Source organism: Phocoena sinus, chromosome 1 (genome assembly GCF_008692025.1).
Source record: "Phocoena sinus isolate mPhoSin1 chromosome 1, mPhoSin1.pri, whole genome shotgun sequence".
NCBI classification, from domain to species: domain Eukaryota; kingdom Metazoa; phylum Chordata; class Mammalia; order Artiodactyla; family Phocoenidae; genus Phocoena; species Phocoena sinus.
Genome location: NC_045763.1, coordinates 140,851,930 through 140,874,535, shown reverse-complemented (window position 1 = coordinate 140,874,535; position 22,606 = coordinate 140,851,930). Strand labels below are relative to the sequence as shown.

Below are 22,606 nucleotides of genomic sequence, written 5' to 3'. Positions count from 1 at the left end.
TATAAACTTGGAAACATACCTGGAATCAGGACAGGGACGAAAAATAAAACGCAAGTCAATCTTATTTCTGACCTGTAATCATAAAGCCTTTTGGCTCTAAACACCAAACACTGTCCTTCAATATAAAACTAAATTAAGAAGAGTAGAACAACTTTACCATGCTGGCTGACATTCTTCTACAGAATTATCTTTCACTACACATCAAGGCAGGGCTCAAGCTCCATTAACTTGCTTCTCTAGAAAGAGTATAATTAGCAGAGCACCAAAATTTATAAACTGATATGGCAACCCAAAATGCTAAACACACTTTTCAAACAGAAGCAAATTTTTCCCCATTGTTACTTCTATGTACCATGTTATTTTTGAAACTTATGTGGCTACCAATAAGAAAAGAATCAGGGAAGCTTTGAACATATCTTGTACTTTTCATCAAGGCTAAAGTGCAAAATATCTCCATGTCTCTGGTATTTTAATAGGAAAAAACATAACACATAATAAAGGAACTGAGGTGACAGTAGAACTAATGCAAAAAAGACTTCTTTAAATATACACCTGAAGACTACATAAGACCAATTTAATTTTTCTTTCTTCAGTGAAATCTGTGAATGAACCAAGTTCTCACAGAACTTGAGATCTTGTTTGGTTCTCTTTCCCAGGATCAGAAATTCCAAAATTAGAGAGAAAAAAATGGAAGAAAATAACATTGCATGACAATGGACACTAAGTTCATAAAGAACTTTTTTTTAAAAAATGAGATATTATGGAAGAAAACACCATGAAAATAATAATCCTATGAGAATTGTTTTTTACGCACAGTAAATTTGAGCCTTGGTCTTCATGAAGATACTACAGCTTATATAGAAAACTATAAATATACAAGACTCCAGGAAAAAAAGTCAAAATACATATTATTTAACATTCTGTAGGCCTAAAAAACTTCTGAGGGGAGGGGAAAGGATGGCCAACTGAATCTTCACTTAAGAATACAGAACTATGAAAAATTCCTGGGTCAAAAGCTCTAAGATGCTCCAAATGGAACCACACTTTGTGAAAACATACAACCCTAGATATAGTTTTAAAAGGAAAGAAAAAGTACTGAATAACTGCAGTCCCTTCCAAAAAAGGATATCTTAAATTAAGGGGAAAAGATTCTAATAGTGTAAACGAATCTGGCTCAGAAAGAAAATTGAACAACATATCCAATGTTCTGTCCATAAAAGTAATGACGGTACATCTTTAATATTAAAGAAATAGGCTATAAAAAAGTTCATTCTCAGAATTGGTTTTAGTAAAAGCTCATTTGTGCTCCTTTGTGGGTGCATAATAAAGTTCCATGGGTTTGTTCACCTTCCAGTATTTCTCACTGACCAATTCCAAAGAAAAAGAGCCATTTAACACCTAAAACAAAAACAAAAACAAAAACAAACAAAAAAAGAATTATGAAAACTGCTCAAAGCACAAAATTGTGAGATGGAACAGAGAAGTCCATCTTAGCACAACAATGTAAAACAACTATACCCCAATTTTAAAAAAGTCCATCTTAAAAAAAAATCCTATGATAAACTTGTCACTTACACTATTCATAAAAGAACAAAGGATATGTCAAGTTAACTACCTGTTGCAATTTCTCCTCCTTCCAGAGTCTGTACCATTTTATTAGGCCCCACCCCACAACCTGCCACTCTCAGATGATCAATGTACTCCCAATTTCAACAGCCTATTATTTTAAATACTTACAGTGAACTGGCCACTGGCTGTTGCTATGTAAATGGTATACTGCTTCTCACTGGCTGTATCAAGGTTCATCTGGTTTGATTCTCCTTTGTTTCGAAGTTCTTCTAAAGCTAACCTCACAGCCAGATACTTGGATAAGTGATCAACAGTGGCATTACCTGAAGTCTTTATGTACCTGGAAAAATAAATCATTAAAACCTTACTTTCTAGATTAGTGATAAAACATACATAAATTATAAAACTAATACATTTCTAAGGGCTTCCCTGGTGGCGCAGTGGTTGAGAGTCCACCTGCTGATGCAGGGGACACGGGTTCGTGCCCCTGTCTGGGAAGATCCCACATGCCACAGAGTGGCTAGGCCCGTGAGCCATGGCCGCTGAGCCTGTGCGTCCGGAGCCTGTGCTCCGCAACGGGAGAGGCCATAACAGTAAGAGTACCGCAAAAACAAAACAAAACAAAACTAATACATTTCTAAAAAGGTATATAAAATGTAAAATGTCTCAATTATTGACAAAATACCAGAAATTTATTCCTCTATTATCTAAAAATTTCTTATTGAAAAGGTACAGAAACGGTAAAAGTACAAGCTCACTATCTACCAGGCCATGAAAGCTCTACCTACCTTACCATCCATAAAATATGACACAGAATGACAAAAATCAAATAGAAATAACACTGTACTGAGAGGAAAAAAAAGAACATACCCCTCAATCCCAATGATCAGAAGTTTTGAGCCTACAGCAGCAAGAAGAATACTAAGAATATGAGCAAATTTCTTCTTGTCTAAGAATTAATAAATTTTAGGTTTTTAAGACAAAGCACTGAAGTGCTAATTGTTTTTTAAAGCATCGTATACCATTTACTCACTCACTCAACAAATATTTGATGTTTATATGCACTCAAGGACAGGCTCTCTAGAGTTATATAGTGGTAAAGCAGCCATCCTGGCCAGCATGAATTTTAGAGCCTTCTGGCACCCTAGCATCACTGTTAAGAAATTTAAATGATCCTTTCTCCTCCTCTATCTAGAAGGGTCATTCCTTTCAGATACGCAACTGTGGGTGGGAAGCACATGAGGAAAGACAAAAGCAACAATTCAGGCAGCCAAAATATCCAACCAAACCCTGGCAATCAATGGGATGATAAATGTCACCCTTAATTCTTATCTAAAATTGCCTTTTAACTCCTTAACATTCTAACATTCTAAATTCAGATAATCTGAAACTAACCCACAAGCTTACCTTGTCTGTGCACTGTCATCTTTTTCCATAAGTGTGGGATGAGGCCTGAATACTAATTCAATTTCACTAGCACCATCCATTACTGGATCAATTGCCACTGTTGCATTGTTATTATCAAGCTCAAGCCCAGAATCATCAGATGTTTTGGTCCGTTTGTTACTAGGTCCTGCTTCCTGATTGCTATGTGTGGATGCATTACTACAGTGAGAACTGTCTCCATTGTCTTCTGCTCCACTACCATTTTCAATCTGTTGTTTCTTGCCTCGCTGTAATCTAGTTAAGGAAAACAAAACAAAAAACATGAAATCTTCATTTAGGCCTTTTCAATGCATCAATTTTGAAGTATGTTTACTGAATTTACTAAATTCTAAGTTCCCTGGTGGTCTAATGGTTAGGATTCCGGGCTTTTACTGCCATGGCCTGGGTTCAATCCCTGGTCGGGGAACTGAGACCCCGCAAGCCACACAGCGTAGCAAAAAAAAAAAAAAAAAAAAAAAAACCCCAAAACTAAATTCTAAAAACATCTTGATAACTGAATTTGCTCCAAGTTGAATAATGTCATTTATTTTCCACATGTCTCTGAAAGGTCTAGGGAATGTCACTTATACACAGGCAAACATCTGAATAAATTAAACAAATGTTTATATTCCCTTAAAACTTTTCTTTATTGATTATAGGAATTATTGGCAAATATTTACATTTTGATGATTTCCTTTATTATGAGATTTTAAATCTAAAGAAAGGCATAATTCAGTTATGAAAAATTCACAGTTCTGAGGGACGATATTTATGCCTTTTTAATTAGAATTTCTTAAGGAAACAGGATTTAAGAGTAATGGTAAGCACTACCTGCCCGCTGCTGACCTCACCCAAAGTCTGCTAATGCAATGCAAAATTATTCCAATGCAGAAGATGCGATGGTATCTAAATATGGAGCATAAACACAGAAGCAGCTCTCTAACAAGCTCAAATACTAAAAACCAGTAACTGGGCAAGGTACTTTGTGTATACATCTTATTTACCCATCAAAACAACTATTAAGGCAGTTAACGTTATTATCATTTTATAATTGAGAAAAACCAATGAAACTGAGGTCCATGGTCCATGGTTATAAGCTAGTAAGCACCAGAACCAGAGGAAGAACTCGATACACATTCTTTCTATCATATGTATTGCCTCTCCAGCTGTATATACAAGAAAAAAGGAGGGAATATGTGATGAAAAAGAAATATGAAAGAACGACATGCACTTCTAAGAATAGCGTCATTACTACATTTTTATTGCCAGAACAAGGAAATAATAGCCCACTGCTTGGGAAAGATGCTCAAGAACTTTTTTTTTAAATTGAACTATAGTTGATTTACAATTCTGTGTTAGTTCTGGGTGTAAAGTAAGTTATATACACACATACATACATACATATGTATATAAAATTCTTTTTCAGATTCTTTTCCATTGTAGGTTATTACAAGATATTGAATATAGTTTCTTGTGCTATATACAGTAAATCCTTGTTTATCTATTTCATATATAGTGATGCGTATCTGTTAAACCCATACTCCTCTACTTTATCCCTCCCCCTCCCCTTTTCCCCTTTGGTAAATATAAGTTTGTTTTCCATGTCCATGAGTCTGTTTTGTAAATAAGCTCATGTGTATTATTTTTTTGATTCCACATATAAGTGATATCATATATTTGTCTTTCTCTTACTTCACTCAGTATGATAATCTCCACTTTTGCTATGAATGACAGTATTTCATTTTTTATGGCTAATATTTCAGAGAGAGAGAGTGAGCGAGTGTGTGTGTGTGTGTGTGTGTGTGTGTGTGTGTGTACGTACCACACCTTCTTTATCCATTCATCTGTTATGGACACTTGGGTTGCTTCCATGTCTTGACTAATGTAAACAGTGCTACAATTAACACTGGGATGCATGTATCTTTTCAAATTAGTTTTCACCTTTTCTGGATATATGCCCCGGAGTGGGACTGCCGGATCATATAGTAACTCTATTTTTAGTTTTTTAAGGAACCTCCATACTGTTCTCCACAGTGCTGCACCAATTTACATTTCCACCAACAGTGTAGGAGGGCTGGCTCCCTTTTCTCCACACCTTCTCCAGTATTTATTATTTGTAGACTTTTGATGATGGCCATTCAGATCAGAGTAAGGTGATACCTCCTTGTAGTTTTTATTTGCATTTCTCTAATAATCAGTGATGTTGAGCATCTTTTCATGTGCCTGCTGGCTACATGTATGTCTTCTTTAGAGAAATGCCTATTTAGGTCTTCTGTCCATTTTTTGATTGGGTTGTTTGATTTTTGATACTTAGTTGTATGAGGTGTTTATATATTTTTGAAATTAAGCCCTTGTCAGTCTCATCATTTGCAACTATTTTCTCCCAGTCTGTAAGCTGTCTTTTTGGTTTGTTTATGGTTTCCTTTGCTGTGCAAAAGCTTATAAGTTTGATTAGGTCTCATTTGTTTACTTTTGCTTTTATTTATTTTGCCTTGGGAGACTGATCTAAAAAAATACTGCTGCAATTTACATCAGAGAATGTTTTGCCTATACTCTCTTCTAGGAGTTTTATCGTGTCATGTCTTATATATAAGTCTTTAAGACATTTTTAGTTTATTTTTGTGTATGGTATGAAGCCATGTTCTAACTTCATGGATTTACATGTGGCTGTCCAGCTTTCCACAACACCACCTGCTAAAGAAACTCTTTTCTCCATTGTATATTCTTGCCTTCTTTGTCAAAGATTAGTTGACCACAGGTTGTGTGGGTTTATTTCTGGGCTCTTAATTCTGTTCCACTGATCTGTATGTCTGTTTTTGCACCAGTACCATGCTGTTTTCATAACTGTAGCTTTGTAGTCTTGTCGGAAGTCTGGGAGGGTTATGCCTCCAGCTTTGTTCTTTTTCCTCAGGATTGCTCTGGCAATTCTAGGTCTTTTGTGGTTTCATATAAATTTTAGGATTATTTATTCTAGTTCTGTGAAAAATGCCATGGGTAATTTGACAGGGATAGCATTAAATGTGTAGACTGCTTTGAGTAGTATGCCCATTTTAACAATATTAATTCTTCCAATTCAAGAACATGGGATGTCTTTCCATTTCTTTGAATCATCTTCTATTTCCTTTATCAATTTTATAGTTCTCAGCATATAGGTCTTTTACTTCCTTGGTTAAATTTATTCCTAGGGTTTTTTTTTTTTGAAGCAATTTTAAACAGGATTGTTCTGTTTTGTTACTTTCTCTTCCTGATACTTCGTTGTTAGTGTAAAGAAATGTAACAGATTTCTGTATATTAATCTTGTATCCTGCTACTCTGCTGAATTCATTTATTAGTTCTAATAGTTTCTGTGTGGAGTCTTTACAGTTTTCTATAGAGTATTATGTCATTTGCATATAATGACAATTTTACCTCTTCCCCTCCTATTTGGATACCCTCCCTCCCTTTCTTTTTTGTTTTGACTACTGTGGCTAGGACTTCCAATACCATGTTGAATAGAAGTGGTGCGAGTGAGCATCCTTGCTTAGGAAAGATGCTCAAGAACTTTTTTTCCCCCTCAAAAATAAAATACTGTTTATGAAATCCATACAGCATTTTAAAATTAAGAGGGGGTGACTAATATGTTAACTGACAAAACTATGATTCAAAAATATATGAACACTGGGACTTCCCTGGTGGCACACTGGTTAAGAATCTGCCTGACAATGCAGGGGACACAGGTTCGATCCCTAGTCCTAGAAGATCCCACATGCTGCAGAGCAACTAAGCCCATGTGCCACAACTACTGAGCCTGCGATCTAGAGCCCGCAAACCACAACTACTGAGCCTGCACACCACAACTACTGAAGCCTGCACGCCTAGAACCCCTGCTCCGCAACAAGAGAAGCCACCACAATGAGAAGCACGCACACTGCAATGAAGAGTAGCCCCCGCTCACCGCAACTAGAGAAAGCCTGTGTGCAGCAACAAACACCCAATGCAGCCAAAAATAAATAAATTTATAAAAAAAAAAAAGTGAACACATACAATGGATTAGTCTTAAAAAGGAAGGAAATTCTGCAGGTGCTACAACATGGATAAACTTTGAAGACATTAAGCCAATCACAGAAAGACAAATACTGTATGATTCCACATATATGAGGTATTTGAAGTAATCAAAATCACAGAAACACAAAGTAGAATGGTGGTTACCAGGAGCTGAGGAGAGGAGGAAGAAATGAGGAACTGTCGCTTAATGGGTACAGAGTTTGTTTTATAAGATGAAAAGAGTTCTGGAAAGTGATTGTACAACTGTGTGAATGCACTTACAATACTGCACTGTATATTTAAAAATGCTGAATATGGTAAATTTTATGTTTTTTACCATAATTTTCTACTGTGATATGGAAAGACCAAAATAATGAAACAAACAAAATACTCAACAGGGTTACTTGTCTAATGTATTTATTTTTACCTCACATTTCTTTCCAAAGAACACAGCTAGATTAATGTAATTTCAGGCAGCATTCATAAAATAATGTTCAGATAATGGAGGTAGATCAATAGCCTATCATATCCTGCATTTATCAAATCATATCCATAACACTACATACTATTCTAGAGGTAGCATTTCAAGAATTATACACCAACAAACTTGAATGTCATATGAGGAATAAAAGAAATTAGGAATGTAAATATTTAGCCTTTAGAGGAGCATGTAAGAATGTATATTTATATGAATTTGAGGATTAGTAGATAGAAGCAGAATCTGAAATAAATATAGAACCCAATATAAGTATTTTGACAAAGATATATCAAGACTGCTACACACAAAAGACTAATTTTAATTCAATATAAGGGAAGAACTTTAAAAATATATATATTCATACAAAACTATTTACTTTAAGCCAAACGTAGTTCTATGTACTGGTGTTATAAGATCAGTAATACACAGTCTCTACCCTCTTAGGGCTTGTATTATTCTAGTACAGCAAATAACACACACATGTTCAGAGAATGATAAGTGCTATGAAGAAAAATGAGGCAGAGAGGGTAAGAAAGTATGGAGTCCTGTGGTGGAAGACGGGAACTTAGCAGACACCTGAAGAATGAGTGTGTGTACCATGTGGACTATCTAGAAGAAGAGGGTTCCTGAAAGAGAGAACAGGAAGTATAAAGGCCCTGAGGCAGAAACAAGCTTGCTAAGTCTTAAAAACAGCCAAGAAGCTTTAATAAAGTTATTAACAAATGAAAGAAGCTTCTATCACATACTCCCACCACTAGAAATGTTCAAGCAAAATGAAAGGTCTATCTATAAAGGATTTTATGAAGGGGATTCTTTCTCCTGGTAAAAGACTAAAAGTTTACTCTTCAGAACCACTTCTGGAACTTTTAAAATATGAATGCCTGTACCCCAATCAAAGATTTTGATTTACTTAGTCTGGAGTGATGCCTTTGAGGCCCTAGGATTTAAAAGCTTTCCAAGTGATTCTGATATTCAGCCAAGGTGAAAGCCACTAGATTGGGATGTGGCTTTATTGGTGGCTGGCTTAATTGCGATGTGGCTTCGGAAGATGCTGACTCTCCCTGAGGCCTAAACATATCAGGAGATGTCAGAGCAGAAAAGAGAATAGGGGTGAGGAAAGTGCTCAGATTATATAGGGTCTTGGAAGCTATCATTAAAGTCTTTTAACCTGACTGTGAACAGAAGCTATTAGAGGCTTCAAAGCAAAGGAGAACTATGACCTGACTTCCAATTTATCACTCTGGCTGCTGTGCTGAGCACAGACAATGTGGAGGTAAGCATGGTAAATTGAAAGACCAATTGGGAGGCTATTTCAACACTTTCAAATGAAAGATGGTGGCTGCCTAGACCAATTTGGATATATTATGGAAAAAGCTAAAAATATATTTATTCACAAACTGGAATACGGACTGGGAAAAAAGAGAGAGGTGAAAGGTAACTCCAAAGTTTTTGGCTAAAGCAAGTAGGATGATGGAGTTGCCATCAACTAAAATGAGCAAGAATGAATAGAAGTAGGGGATAAGAATTACAAGTTCAGTACTGAACATGTTAAGTTTGAAATAAGGAACAGCTAACGACATACAAAGGGAACCAGGAGAATATCGTCTCTTGAAAGCCAGCGGAAGGAAACCAGTCAAAGAGAAAAGAGAAATCACCTGTATAAAATGCTGCTAAGTAAGATGAGATCTGAGAATCAGCAATTGGGTTTTGCAATGTGGAGGTCAATGGTAACTTCAACAAGGGTGATACGGGGCATTGGGATAAAGCCTGACTGGGGGAGTTCAAAATGGGACAGTAGAAGTATTGAATATAGTAAGCACAGACAACTCTTTTAAAGAGAAGAAATACAATGGTAAGTGGAGGCAGAAGTGGGTATAAGAGGGTATTTGTCTTGTTGTTTTTTTAAGACTCTAGTACTTTAAATGGAATACCGTATTAGGCCTAGAGACATATTTTATACCTTCAAGAAAAGGTAACCACACAGAACTACTATTTGTTACTGCATTTATCTTTCTCAAAATGGAGGGTGTTAATTCAGTATTTAATAGAGTGGAAAAATGGCCGCCCTGCCTGGCCTTCTCTCCCATATACCTGTTCATGGCCTGTATCTTCAGTCCTTCCTCAATGCTGTGACTGAGTGCTTGCTGATTATTGTGCTTGTTGATCCTGGCTAATACTCTTTCTTGATGAGCTTCATACTCATCACGACTTGGATAAATTTTGCTGATGAGTGCATCAAAGTTTGGGTCTGGTCTTAGTGATCTTTTGGAAACTAGCTTTTTCCGACAGGTAGGGCATTCTTTATTGCTAAATAAAAAGAGAGAAAAGAAAATGTAAATAATGCCAGGATCTTTGGGCTAAAGACAAAAATAGCCAGCTTCCAGATAATTATCATCTTTATTCCAATAGCTTTACTAAGTCGCAGAAATTTAAACTGATTAACCTGACTTTCCTTGAATATCTGACTAGTGACTAAGCAAGATTTTTGAAACATGAGACTCTCCATACTACTTGCCAATAGAGAAAAAACTAAATACTTCCCCATGATAAATTATATATAACCATTTTAGAAATAAAAATCTATTCCTTCCTAAATTTCCCGTTTCTGATATCCATGCTATACATGGAAAAACTATCCACTAATATATATTAATTTATATGTTATGAATTATTTTATTAAAATATTCATCAGGACAGTGAGAAAATCATGGTTTCATGCTTTGTAATTTCCTCAAAACAAAAACTCATCCTAAAAAGCTTCTAAAACTATATAAAATCAACTGTTTCAAAACAAAGATTCTCCAATAATTAAAACCTAGACTTTAGATAAATTTCCAATTCTCAAATGAACACTTATAGAAAATGTATTTCTCAAAACCCACAGAGCACTAGAACACTGTCCTTGTATAATTTAAGTACCTAGCATAATTCATTTTAACATACCCACTTCTGAGGGCTGTGATAATGCAGTCTGCACAAAAACGATGTAAACACTCTTTTGTAGTCATGGTGTTCTTCAACATATCCAAACAAATTGGGCACATTAATTCACTGTGTAGACTTCGAGGTGAAACCACAATTTCCAAGCCATCCGTTATTGCCTCCTGTAAAAAGCATCACTTTAAAACTAAATGCTACCTAATTAAAAAAAATTATGGACAAGTTCAAACGTAAGAATATAGAAAATGTCAAAAATGAACATCTATATACCCATCACCCAGTCACCATCACTGTTAACTCACAACCAATCTTGTTTTAGCTATAATCTCCTCCAACTCCCCTCAGCCCCAGCACCAAATCATTATATAAATGCCCTTAATTTTAATACTAAAGATAACATATTATACATTTAAAAGATAACTAATGTTAAATCACCCTGGTATAGCAATAAAAAAAGCATTGAATATGGAATCAGATGGCTTAGGTTCTATTAGTTCTACAACTAGCTTTGTGACACTAAATGATTAGTTTTAACATTGTCTTCTTACCTGCAAAATGAGGAAGTTAAGCTAAATGAACCCTAAAACTTCTTCCATCTGCAAAACTGCACCATTTTGATAATAAACTATACATTTCACGCCATCCATTAAAAGATTTTAAAATTCAAATACAAGTATTCCCTATTTATACACAGCTTAACAGGATTTAATTTTAAAATCACCTTTTGAACCTTAAAGTCTTGATCCACAGAGCAGTTTTGTACAAAGTGGTCAGGTTCTCAAGCTAACCCACAAACTGATTTAAACCATAGCACCTCCGAAGTATAAAAAGTATTAGTATTTCTAATTGTCATGTCTAAAAATGTTTTCAGTGCGAAAATGCACTTGGAGATCCAATGTAGAATTCAGGACAAACCTCCCAAATGCACAGATTAGTGACTCCTACTTTCTTTGCCACTACCACTACTCGCCCTTCCCACAAGGTGGCACTGAGAACAAAGATTATGTAGCTCTAAAGGCACCAATACAGGCTCCTATGGATTGAGGAAAAAGGTCTAGTATGTGGCCACTGAAAAGGAAGATGCAGGTAGAATAAGGGGCTTCCATATGTTACACTTCCTGTCTCCACTGGCTCTTCGTCGTACTTGTGTTTGCTCTATAGGGTCAAAGATTGATGACCCCACAAGGAAAGCCATCGAAACTATAGATATTGTCCATTATCAAGTATCCATTATGTTTCAACCTCTCTATATAAAGCACTTTCTGTATTTTACTTAGTTTAATATACACACAAACTTTTGATTTAGGAATTATAACCTCGATCTTATAAATCACACAGAGAGTATGATGATGACTTAGCTAGTAATCAAGTCTGGTCCCCTCTTCCTCTTTAGAATTTGCCTAGCAAAATCTGAACCCTGGATAAACCATCCATCCATATTTTCCATGCCTATACCTGTGCATCTGCATAGCACTGCAGGGGAAAAAAAGGGAGGAATCACACAACCAGACTGATATCACTAAAAACTCATTTTTCTTTTCACTGCACTATTTTACAACTTTTCTTCTATCTGCAGACCTACCACCTAAATGTTCAATAGATTAATTACCTTACCTCAAATTTCATTTAAAGAACTCTCGTTTTCTCTCTACCAAATCTTTATAAAGCATCTTCCTCTTTCTTCTTACAAGGAGAAAGTACACCTCTTCCTATCACATGTCCATTCCTTCCTACCTTCTCAAGTATATCCCTCTTTGGATTTCTATTTGATCTCAGACTTCAGCAATCTCTCCCTCTTCACTAAATCAGCCTAGATTAATATAGGGTGGCTGCATAGTGAAATGTGAATGATGAGCTTAGAGCTGTGTGTAGAGGAGGGTGGGGTGAGAGTGGTTCCATCTCTCATCTTATTAACAAAACAAAATTTAAATAACTTCCCAATTCTGTTGCCCTCAAGTTTTCACTCCATTTCTCTGTTTCTCTGCACAGCCAAACTTCTCTGAAACATTACCTATTCATTTTCACCTCCCCCTCCCCTTTAACACAGCAAAACCTACTCAAGTGAATCTACTCTGGTCAAAGTCACCAAGTATATACAGCCAACTCTAGTGCTCACTTTTGTAATCTTCACCTTATTCATCCTCTCAGTAGTACTGAACACAGTAACTGCATCCTCCTTGAAACACTTTGTCCTATGTTTTGATCCCCTCACTTCATCTTCCATTTTTCCTTACTTTTCTTTGGCCGTTCCTTCTCAGTCTCCTTTGCTGGCTCCTTTTCCATTACTTAATTTCTAAATCTTGAAGCTCCTCTGGATGAAGTTCTGGGCCTTCTGCTCATCTCTCTCTAGGTGATCTGGCATTCTCATGCTTAAAATGTACTGACAAGTCCTAAAACTTTATATTTAGTCCAGACCTCTAGGTAGCATCTCTACTTGTCTTACAGGCATTTCAAACTGAAAATGACTTCAGTTTTAAGCATGTTTATCTCCTTCAAACCTGTTCCTCTCCCAGTCTTCCCCATCTTCACCTTCTCAAAATGGTCTTCCCTGGTTCTCCCGTTATTATTTATTACAGCATTAAGGACCTTCCCTTTATATAACTTCTCATATATGTAATTTACTTGTTTGATGTCCATAAACTCCCTGGGCTGGTGCCACATCTGTTTTATTCACCACTTTACCTACTGCCTAGCTTAGGACCTGGTACAGAATATGCACTCAAATTATTTGTTCAAGAAATGAAGTGTCAACCAAACATACATAAATTAGAACTGTATATAAATTTATTATTACTGTTATGTTCTTTCAAGTTTTCACTTTCTAAAACTATATCCCAGTTTATATGCCTCATATTTCCCCTAAGTTATCTTAATCTATATTACCTGAGGTGTTCGTTGTAATTCATATAAACTGAGTTCCCATGTTTTGCTTAATGGTTGAGTTCCGTTTGTCTGCACAGCCTGAGACATTGCTAGGAATAAAGAAGAGAGAAAACCAATTTTAGTATCTGAAAGGGAAGTAAATCTCAAAACTAATTTTTAGACATTGTAAATCCTGAGAGTAAAACCAACAGAAATTACACACTGGCTCCTCAAGAACGAAGAAGAAGAAAAGCTCAAGAATCTTTCCATTTATAAACACAAGCTACTTGAGAGCAAGAAGTTATCACTGATCTCTGAATGCCTAACAGCTCGCACACAGAGAATGCTTAATTATTACTGATGTATAGGAAACTCTCTTCACCCAAAATAAGTATCTTTCTGAAACTGGCAGTCATGGAACTTAGAACTGTCAGGAAAATCTCAGACTCTTCAGCATGGCCATCTAGTCCAACTTTTGCCAAAGATACAAAATCTACTTTAAAGCACTTTAAGCCACAGGTCATTCTGCCTCTACTTTCACAGCTCCACTCATGAAAAATCCCCTTTCTAATAAGTCAGCTTATCTCCTCCTAATGATGAGCCCAAAACTGCTTCCTATTCACCTTACAGCTGTCCTCTGGAGGCAAACTGACTAAGTCGAATAATTTTTCTACACAACAGTCTTTCAAATATTTGGACACTGTTATCATATTCCACCTGATTTTTCTTTACTTCTGGCTAAATGTCCTAGTTCCTCCTACTGCTCACCATGTGACAGAATTTCAAGGTCTCCTCACCACTGTGACTTTCCTCTTGTTATGAATGAACAACGTACAGCCAACTTCTCTGCCTGTCTTTGAACAGGGGGACGAGATCTAGTATACATGTAAGGAAGATGGTCTTAGACAACTAACTCCTCTAGGGCAAAGGAAGAGGCTCCAATCATTCAAGTATCCAGTAAACATCTATTATTGGCCAAGCAGAATTGCTCTAGGTCCTTGCCTCAGAATTCAAAGCCTATAAACAAAGAAATGTGTGTAAACAGCTAAACTGCAAACTGACAAGATCGAGTCTAAGCAACCATATGGAAAAAACAATATGGAATTACAGAGAAGGATCAGGAAATTTAAGGAGTCAGGGAAGGCTTAAATGGAGATTAAACAGCCTTAAAAAAAAATACTACACTGGGATGGGAGTACAAAAGAAACAGGGTTCCAGGCAAAGTCGAGCAACATGTATGTAGGTATGAGTCTGGAAGCCACTGGAAGTTTTAAACAAGGGAGTGACATGATCAAATAGTTTCAAAGAAATTCAAGCAGTATGTAGAAGACAGAATAGAAAGCAACTAGGAGTAAAAAGAACAATGAGGAGGCTGTTAAAAAACCTCAGTGATATTAACTATCTGAACCAAAGCAGCAAAGCACAGACAGAGAGAAAGAATCAGACAGATCACTACATGATACATACGACACTGGTCTAAGAGGGAAGGGTCAAATAAGATTTTAGGAAAGCAACCATCCTTTACTGAGATAGAACACAGAAGGAAGGTGTGGGTTAGAAGAGAAGTGGAGCTGCTACACACACTGAGTTCCAGTTATTTAATGGAGCACTGACGGAGGTAGAGTCGTCCAGTAGATAGTGAGAAAGAAAAATATCACACTTGCCTAAAGACACAACTTGCACAATCACAGTATGGCATATATTCTACACTGGCACATAAACAATGAAGGACATGATCTATTTGTATCCAGGATGCTGAATTTCCCACTTTTAGCAGCTACCATTTAAAAATACCTGCTCTTAGACTTCCCTGTTGGCACAATGGTTAAGAATCTGCCTGCCAATGCAGGGGACACGGGTTCGGGCTCTGGTCCGGGAAGATCATACATGCTGCCGAGCAACTAAGCCCGTGCACCACAACTACTGAGCCTGTACTCTAGAGCCCGGGAGCCACAACTGCTGAGCCCATGCGCCACAACTACTGAAGCCCACACGCGTAGAGCCCGTGTTCCACAACAAGAGAAGCCACCGCAACGAGAAGCCCGCGCACCGCAACAAAGACCCAACGCAGCCAAAAATAATTAATTTTTTAAAAACCCTGCTCTCAAGAACCCACCCAATGAGCAATTAACTTACTTTGCTTTTATAAGTAAAAGCACTTCACTGAAATTTAACCTAAATTCTAGCCCCCTCTAAAATTCAATATACATTGTCTCTTCAAAACAGCTACATTTCCACATGAAGTTTCTCCCTTGTGCAAGCAAAAATTTGAAATATGTTCAAATTTTTCAAATTTGAGTGAGTCATGGCTTTTGTTTATAATTTTGAGGCTGTCCACCGAGTCTACCTTGAAGACTCACTCATTTTGCTTATCAGAACCAGTGGACTCCCAAACAAGCAAACATTCCTTGAATCTTCTGTGCTTGAAATACAATTATCTTTCAGCTCCATCATGATTCCTGATCAGTGTCCCAACAGTAGCCTGAAATCTGAGCAATTTTTCACAGAGCTCTGGTCAGTAATCTAGCTGAGTTTGTTATCCTATGATTAGTAGCCTGTGGTTCTTTGAGTATCTCCCTGAGTGCGGGAATCACAAATTGAAAGAATTTTGTGACAGAAAACTTCTCCTTCATGAAATACTGTCTTTTCTCTATCATTCAATCTTCAGAGGATCAAATGATGGCACAGACTCTACTAATTGCTATCTAGTCAAACTGATGGATACAAGAGACCCAACAGACCAGTATCTGCTCTCTGGAGCAAAAAACTTTGCCATAAGCCTCTCTAAAAAGCCTTCATGAAGAGATTAACTAAAAGAGAGATCACTTTGTTTAATGTAGGAGGACTTTCTCCTTCATTTCTGTACTCTGGGGTTGAAGGTTAACATTTCTGTACTCTAGGGGCTAAATCATGGTCGCTAGCCACCATTCATTCATTCATTCATTCATTTATGGCTGCATTGGGTCTTTGTTACTGTGTGCGGGCTTTCTCTAGTTGTGACAAGTAGGGGCTACTCTTCATTGCAGTGCACAGGCTTCTCACTGCGGGTGGCTTCTCTTGTCGCAGAGCATGGGCTCTAGGCATGCAGGCTTCAGTAGTTGTGGCACGTGGACTCAGTAGTTGTGGCTCACGGGCTGTAGAGCGCAGGCTCAGTAGCTGTGGCGCACAGGCTTCATTGCTCCACGGCATGTGGGATCTTCTCAGATGAGGGCTCGAATCCATGTCCCCTGCATTGACAGGCGGATTCTTAACCACTGCTCCACCAGGGAAGCCCCCCTAGCCACCATTTTATAAGCATCACTTGATCTTATTGTATGTAGTTTGTGTATTGATGTGGGTTTCTCTACATCTACGATACAAACTTCTCCTGACAGAACTCCTGCCCCATATACACTCTTATTATAATCCTAGTTATTCTGCTTACCAGGCTAGACGGCACAATTTCTCCAAGGATGTTTATAATTACCTTAGCTATTATTGGTAATTTTGGACATGTCAAAGATAATACAACTAAAAGAAGCTCTAGAAAAGAAAGGGGAAAAAGTACCAAATACACAATGGGCAGTCTTTTTGACTGGTATGCTGAGGCCTCAAAATTAAACCCAAACTTCAAAGTAGCATCCCTTTAAAGTTCTCTAGCAAAGACCAAAGAAAAAAGCATTCAAATTATCTGAAACCTGCCCTCCTTATGCATCCAACATTATCATGTTTTAGCATCACCACCTTTACCTATATTCCCTCTGTTCCCCTCTACTGCCACCCCTAGAATCCTAAGTGAAATATCCTTTCCTCAAGGTCTTCCCCCAAGAAAACAACCAATGACCCATACCCACTTAAGACTGCTACAATGGTAGGTAAACCAATGGAAACTAAGTTAAGGTACAGTTTAGGGCTAACAGTCACAATAAAAGACTTTCCAAAACCAAAAGGCAGACAGACTAATGGCTGCTACTGAATTTCATTCTACTAAGAAACTGTCCAGGAATCCCAGGCTTATATTAATGATTCCATTTACTTGTAGTCCCTCAGATGGATAAAAATAGTTGAAAAGTGGCTGGAAAAAAGAAAAAAAAAAAAAACCTTGCAAAACGTTCAACAGGGACTAGAGAACGCAAGAAAACCAGGGTGATAAATAAAGCCTTTTCTGGTGCCCTTCCTTTAAAACTTAAGACTAAAATTCTAGGCTGCAAACAAGGAATGGACTGATAAATAGGAGACATAAGAAACTGGCTTCAAGGCGTTCAACCTGTATTGTGGGACAGACCCAAGAGGCAGTGTAAAAAGAACCTGCCCCCTCTTTTTCTTAATAGGCTAAAATCTAAAATACAGGATTTAAAAAAAAAGTGGAACAGAAAATTGCAAATTTGGATGATTTCCAACAGAGCTGAAAGAAAATGTTAGAAGACCTTTAGAAAACTGACAAACTACAAACTAAAACAAACATATGATCCTTCAGATAAAAAAAAAAAAAAAAATCAAAGATCCTTCAGCCTCTAAGTTTTAACGACCTATTCATAAAGATACTGGCAGATACAGTAATCAGAAAAATATCTGGAAGGGGCACTGCTCCATATTAGGAAATAAAGCGTGGTGTATGTGTGTGCGTGCAAAGAACAATGGTCCCAAATCTACCGATGATGCTGCTCTGAAGATGGCTCTAGAATTCACTGAATTCAAAGCGAACCACCTTTAAATACAGTTCCCCTGTAGATACATGTACCACTATTTCTACCATAAATCCTACAGTAGCATAATGAATTTATCGGAGAACTAAAACTACTAAGATAGGAGGAATTTCTAAGAATTCTAAATCCTAACCCATGTCTCAACACTGTTACCCTGGGGTCAACCATAAACAGAACACTCCTTTCATCTGTCTCTAGAAAGCTTCCCCAGCAAATTAATAGGAACTGTCAAATGAAATATTCTCCTAAATATATATATATATATATATATTTTTAAAGTCTTCTTTCTAGAGATGCCAGTTCTCCTGAACATAGCCAAATTATATCCGATTTGGATATTTGTATTCCTGTGGCAACAAAGATTCAGGAAGTAATTCACAAGTTAGTTGTAGTTCCAGAACTTCCTGGTATCATCATTTGGAAAACTAGGATCTACACAAGTTTTAAAAATTTTCCAGTCTTTCTGTTTGAATCTGTATTACAATCAATCATATGTTCCCTGGTAGTTAGAGTCTTAAATGCTACTGCATGGATGCCATCTTATCAGATAATACAGCAGGTAATCCTAGACCAAAAAAAAGGATACAGTCTTGCTGATCACCAAAACTGCTATCTCAATTTTTAAGAACATGTCAGCAGTGTAAATCTGAACAATAGTGACCTCTACTGTGACCTAGCCAAGGAGGGTCAAAAGATGATCTGAGAATGAAAAATTCCGTTTTTTGCCTCAAGACACAATCCACATATACAGAGGAAGCTGTAAATTCTACTCTGGCCTAAAGCACATTATCTACATGTATTTAGGAAGCTCAAGTTTCTACTTTTGGCAGTTACTGAACAGATAAGCTCTCTAGAATTAGTTCCTCTTTGCTTTAGGTCAATATATTTTTTCATTTAAATTTAACCTAAATTCTACCCTTCCCCCAAATCATATATAACCTTTCCTCTTCTTTGGTTTAGTGAGAAGCTGCATTTCTGTCTGCAGCTCACTCTTGACCAAGCCAAGAATGTAAAAGACTTTTAGCTTCTGTTTTTCGGATGGGAATAAATTGTGATTTTGATGACTGGTATTTGGGAGTCATCTATGTATACAGACAGAGCAACGAAAAAGGAAAGGAACAAGAATGGATGGCCTAGGTAATAATTATAATCTGAAAGGATGGAGAGTAGAGTTGAAGCCAGCAAAGAAGGGAAATTAGGTGTCAGACAAAGTAATCTTAGGGATTCTTTCCAGCAACAGGAATGTGCTTCCCAGTTGACTACTGCCTGAAGATCCCTGCAGCACAACGGAAGATCTAGGTCTACCTGTGGCCCAATACCCACCTAAATTATACTTCTGAATAAAAGATACCCCCAACAAAACAGAAATGTTTCTTGCACAAAGTAGGCGCTCAAATTTGTGGAGAGAATGTTAGCATTTATAGTTTGGACAAGATAACTTCAGTAGCAGTGACAGAAACAGAAAATAGATCTTGAAGAAAGATCTAGTCACAGCTAAATTTTGAAAGCTCACGGCTTCAATAACCAAAGGGGAAACAGCAATAGGATATTCAGAATGCTCTTTTAAGGACCACAAATACCTGGCACTCATGCTGACTTTCCACATCTTCGCATATGGTAGATCACAAAGTCCTTTTGTGGAGGCTCAATGTGGTTTCAAAAGCTTTTTCAATACAACACCCTCAAGAAGTGACTACCCATAAAGCAAAGAGCAGAGCAGGCAAAAGAGACGAAAACTCCTATGCATTCTACACAAAAAGATTTAGTAAGCTTATCTTTTTTTAAACAAGAAAAAGGTTAGACTTTCATTTCCAGTTCTGCATGTAAGTTACCATTCAGTCCTAATAAGTCAAAAAGCTGAACAGACTGAAAAATCAACTACTCTTCTGGGATCCACAAGTGAGAGGAGGACACAAGGCAAATCACTGCCCCAAAATTGAAGAGACAGAATACAGGGAATCTCAACATATCTGAGCAGACTGAGGCACTGAAACCGCAGTAGGAAGCAGTGTCAGACAGGAAACTCTTGAACTATAACTGAAAAATGGTTGGAGGAAGCTCAGTGTGGACAAGTCTGAGAGTTAAAAACTCCAGGAGGACCCAGTCACAGGGAGGCCCCCACAATACTGTGAAATTTACCTCCAGCAGCCCAACCAGATTCCCACACTAATTATCAGAGAAAACTCCCCTCATGCTTCCAGCAGAGGGAGGGGAAAAGGAACCATTTCTAAATATGCCAGAGCATTCTAGTTCTTCGTAACAAGTCCTGCCCTCAGGGAAAATTAGTTAACCAGAACCTAACCTGCTGGGATATTACCAGAACCTAAGTGACCTGGAGAAGGGAAATACCCAACTCCAGTCCATTCTAGTCTTCCTGTCCCACCTAAAAGGGGTTAGAAAAAAACTAAGAACCACTAGTGAAGTTCACAGCCCAGAGACATAGGCTCTGAGACCAATTACAGGACTACAGAACCCTTGCCCTCCCCCTACACCTCACCATCACATTACTAAAGGCCTTTTTGCAGCAGTTCCTTTTACCCAGTACATCATGTCCGGCTCTAGAAAAAATTACTAGGCATACCAAAAGACAAAAACACAATTTGAGAGACAAAGCAAGCATCAGAACCAGATATGGCAGGGACACTGGAATTATCAGACCAGAAATTTAAAATAACTATGAATAATAGGCTAAGGGCTCTAAAGGATAAAGACCACAGAAGAACAGATGGCCAATGTATGCAGAGAGATGGAAATCCTAAGAAAGAACTAAAAAGAAATGAGAGCTCAAAAACTCTGTAACAGCCATAAAGAGTGCCTTTGATGGTCTTATTAGTAGCCTGCCTACTGCTAAAGAAAGTATCTCTGAGTCAGAGGATGTACCAGTAGAAACCTCAAAAACTGAAAAGCAAAAAGAACAAAGACGGAGAAAAACAGAACAAAATATCCAAGGACTGTGGAATATCTACAAAAGATGTAACATACATGTAATGGGGATACTAGGAAGAGAAGAGAGAAAGGAACAGAAGAAATATTTGAAACAATAATGACTAAGAATTAATTTCCCCAAATTAATGTCAGATAATCAAACCACAAATCCGGGAAGCTCCAAGAATACCCTGCAGAATAAATGTCAAAAAAACCACACCTCAGCATATCATTTTCGAATTACAGATATTCAAAGACAATGAAAAGATCCTGAAGAAGCCAGAGGAAAAGGTTATGTTTACTTGAGTAGAAAAAAAGGGATGCAAAGTACAAAGTATTTTCTGTACTTTGAACTTACTTGTATGCATTAGAGCTGCTTACATGTCTATCCCACTGACTTAAATAATTTGACACATCTTAATATTTTCTCCTACACCTAGAAATGAGCCTGCTTTTCAATAAAAGTTAAATAAATGAGGGAAGACATTTAGAAAGGAAAAAAAATGAACCTTAAATAATACATAAATGGAAAGAATTTCCTAATGCTGATCTTTTATGATTTAACTAGGAATCTTCAAAGCGGGGTATGCATGTGTACTCCTGAGCTACACAAAAGGCTATAAGTCTTGGATACTTTGAAAGGAATTTAATTTCCAGATTATCAATTTTCCTGAAGTATTTTTACCAAAATTGATATGCCCTGACAAAAGGCCTATGTATCTGGGTACGTCCCTCTCCCTACCCCAATCCTTTCATAAGATTACATATCATTTACTCACTCGTTCAAATACTGATTATCCATTGCACCCCATGCACTGTACAAGGTGCTAAGAATGATAGCAGTAAACACAAGTATGTACACAATAAAGTAAAAATTCTTAAGTTCTAAATAAGAGATACAAAAAAGGGCATTGGTTTAGATAATCAAGAAGAGAAAAGGAGCTATTAAAAACAGAGGATCAAGGAAGGACTTCAAAGGAACAGACATGTCGGAAAGACAGAAAGGTCAGTGTGACAGGTAAGTAAATGGGACAATACACAAGAAGAGGTTTTACAGAACTAAAGAAGGTGCCATGATGGTGATCTTCCCAAGAATCAAATGGGGTTAAGCTGAGGGGCAAAAGCCACACTGGAATGGGTTAAAAAGGAAAGCAAAATTGACACTATATGTTCTTTATAAATTAATAAAGTGAAAATACAACCTTATCAAAATGTATGGGATGTGTAATGAGAAAAATGTCCTTCAGAAATACTTATAACCTTCAATTTTTAAGTAATAAAACCATGGAGAGTGGAAAAAAATACGAACCAAGCATTAGAAATTAGAATATGAACCTAATTAAGTAAAAGGGAAAAATGATCATAAACAACTGCTTTAAAAAAATGGAGGGCTTCCCTGGTGGCGCAGTGGTTGAGAGTCCGCCTGCCAATGAAGGGGACACAGGTTCGTGCCCTGGTCCGGGAAGATCCCACATGCCGCAGAGCGGCTGGGCCCGTGAGCCATGGCCGCTGAGCCTGTGCTCCACAACGGGAGAGGCCACAACAGTGAGAAGCCCGCGTACAGCAAAAAAAAAAAAAAAAAAAAAAAAGGACTTGTTCATGAAAGCAAAATTTAGTAACCTGATACAGCTAATCCAATAGCTAAATTTCTGACATAATCAAAAGGGGAAAAAACGTTAGAAAATGCACATACATAGAT

At 37.3% G+C, this 22,606-nt stretch overlaps 1 protein-coding gene across 2 annotated transcripts in view; it reads right to left on the bottom strand.

Annotated features, from left to right (window-relative positions):
* Positions 1-452: 452 nt before the first annotated feature.
* Positions 453-22,606, bottom strand: part of RNF2 (ring finger protein 2) — a 54,885-nt gene continuing 32,731 nt past the window's right edge. Inside the window, exons 2-7 of one of the 2 annotated variants that reach the window (XM_032612819.1) lie at positions 13,319-13,407; positions 10,439-10,599; positions 9,587-9,802; positions 2,977-3,249; positions 1,738-1,909; positions 453-1,398 (exon numbers count right to left, since the gene is read on the bottom strand). In XM_032612819.1, the coding sequence (XP_032468710.1) occupies positions 1,297-1,398; positions 1,738-1,909; positions 2,977-3,249; positions 9,587-9,802; positions 10,439-10,599; positions 13,319-13,405 (1,011 nt within the window). In that variant the 5' untranslated portion in view covers positions 13,406-13,407 and the 3' untranslated portion in view covers positions 453-1,296. The remainder of the gene's footprint in view (positions 1,399-1,737; positions 1,910-2,976; positions 3,250-9,586; positions 9,803-10,438; positions 10,600-13,318; positions 13,408-22,606) is intronic. The other variant, XM_032612829.1, reaches the window with a different exon arrangement.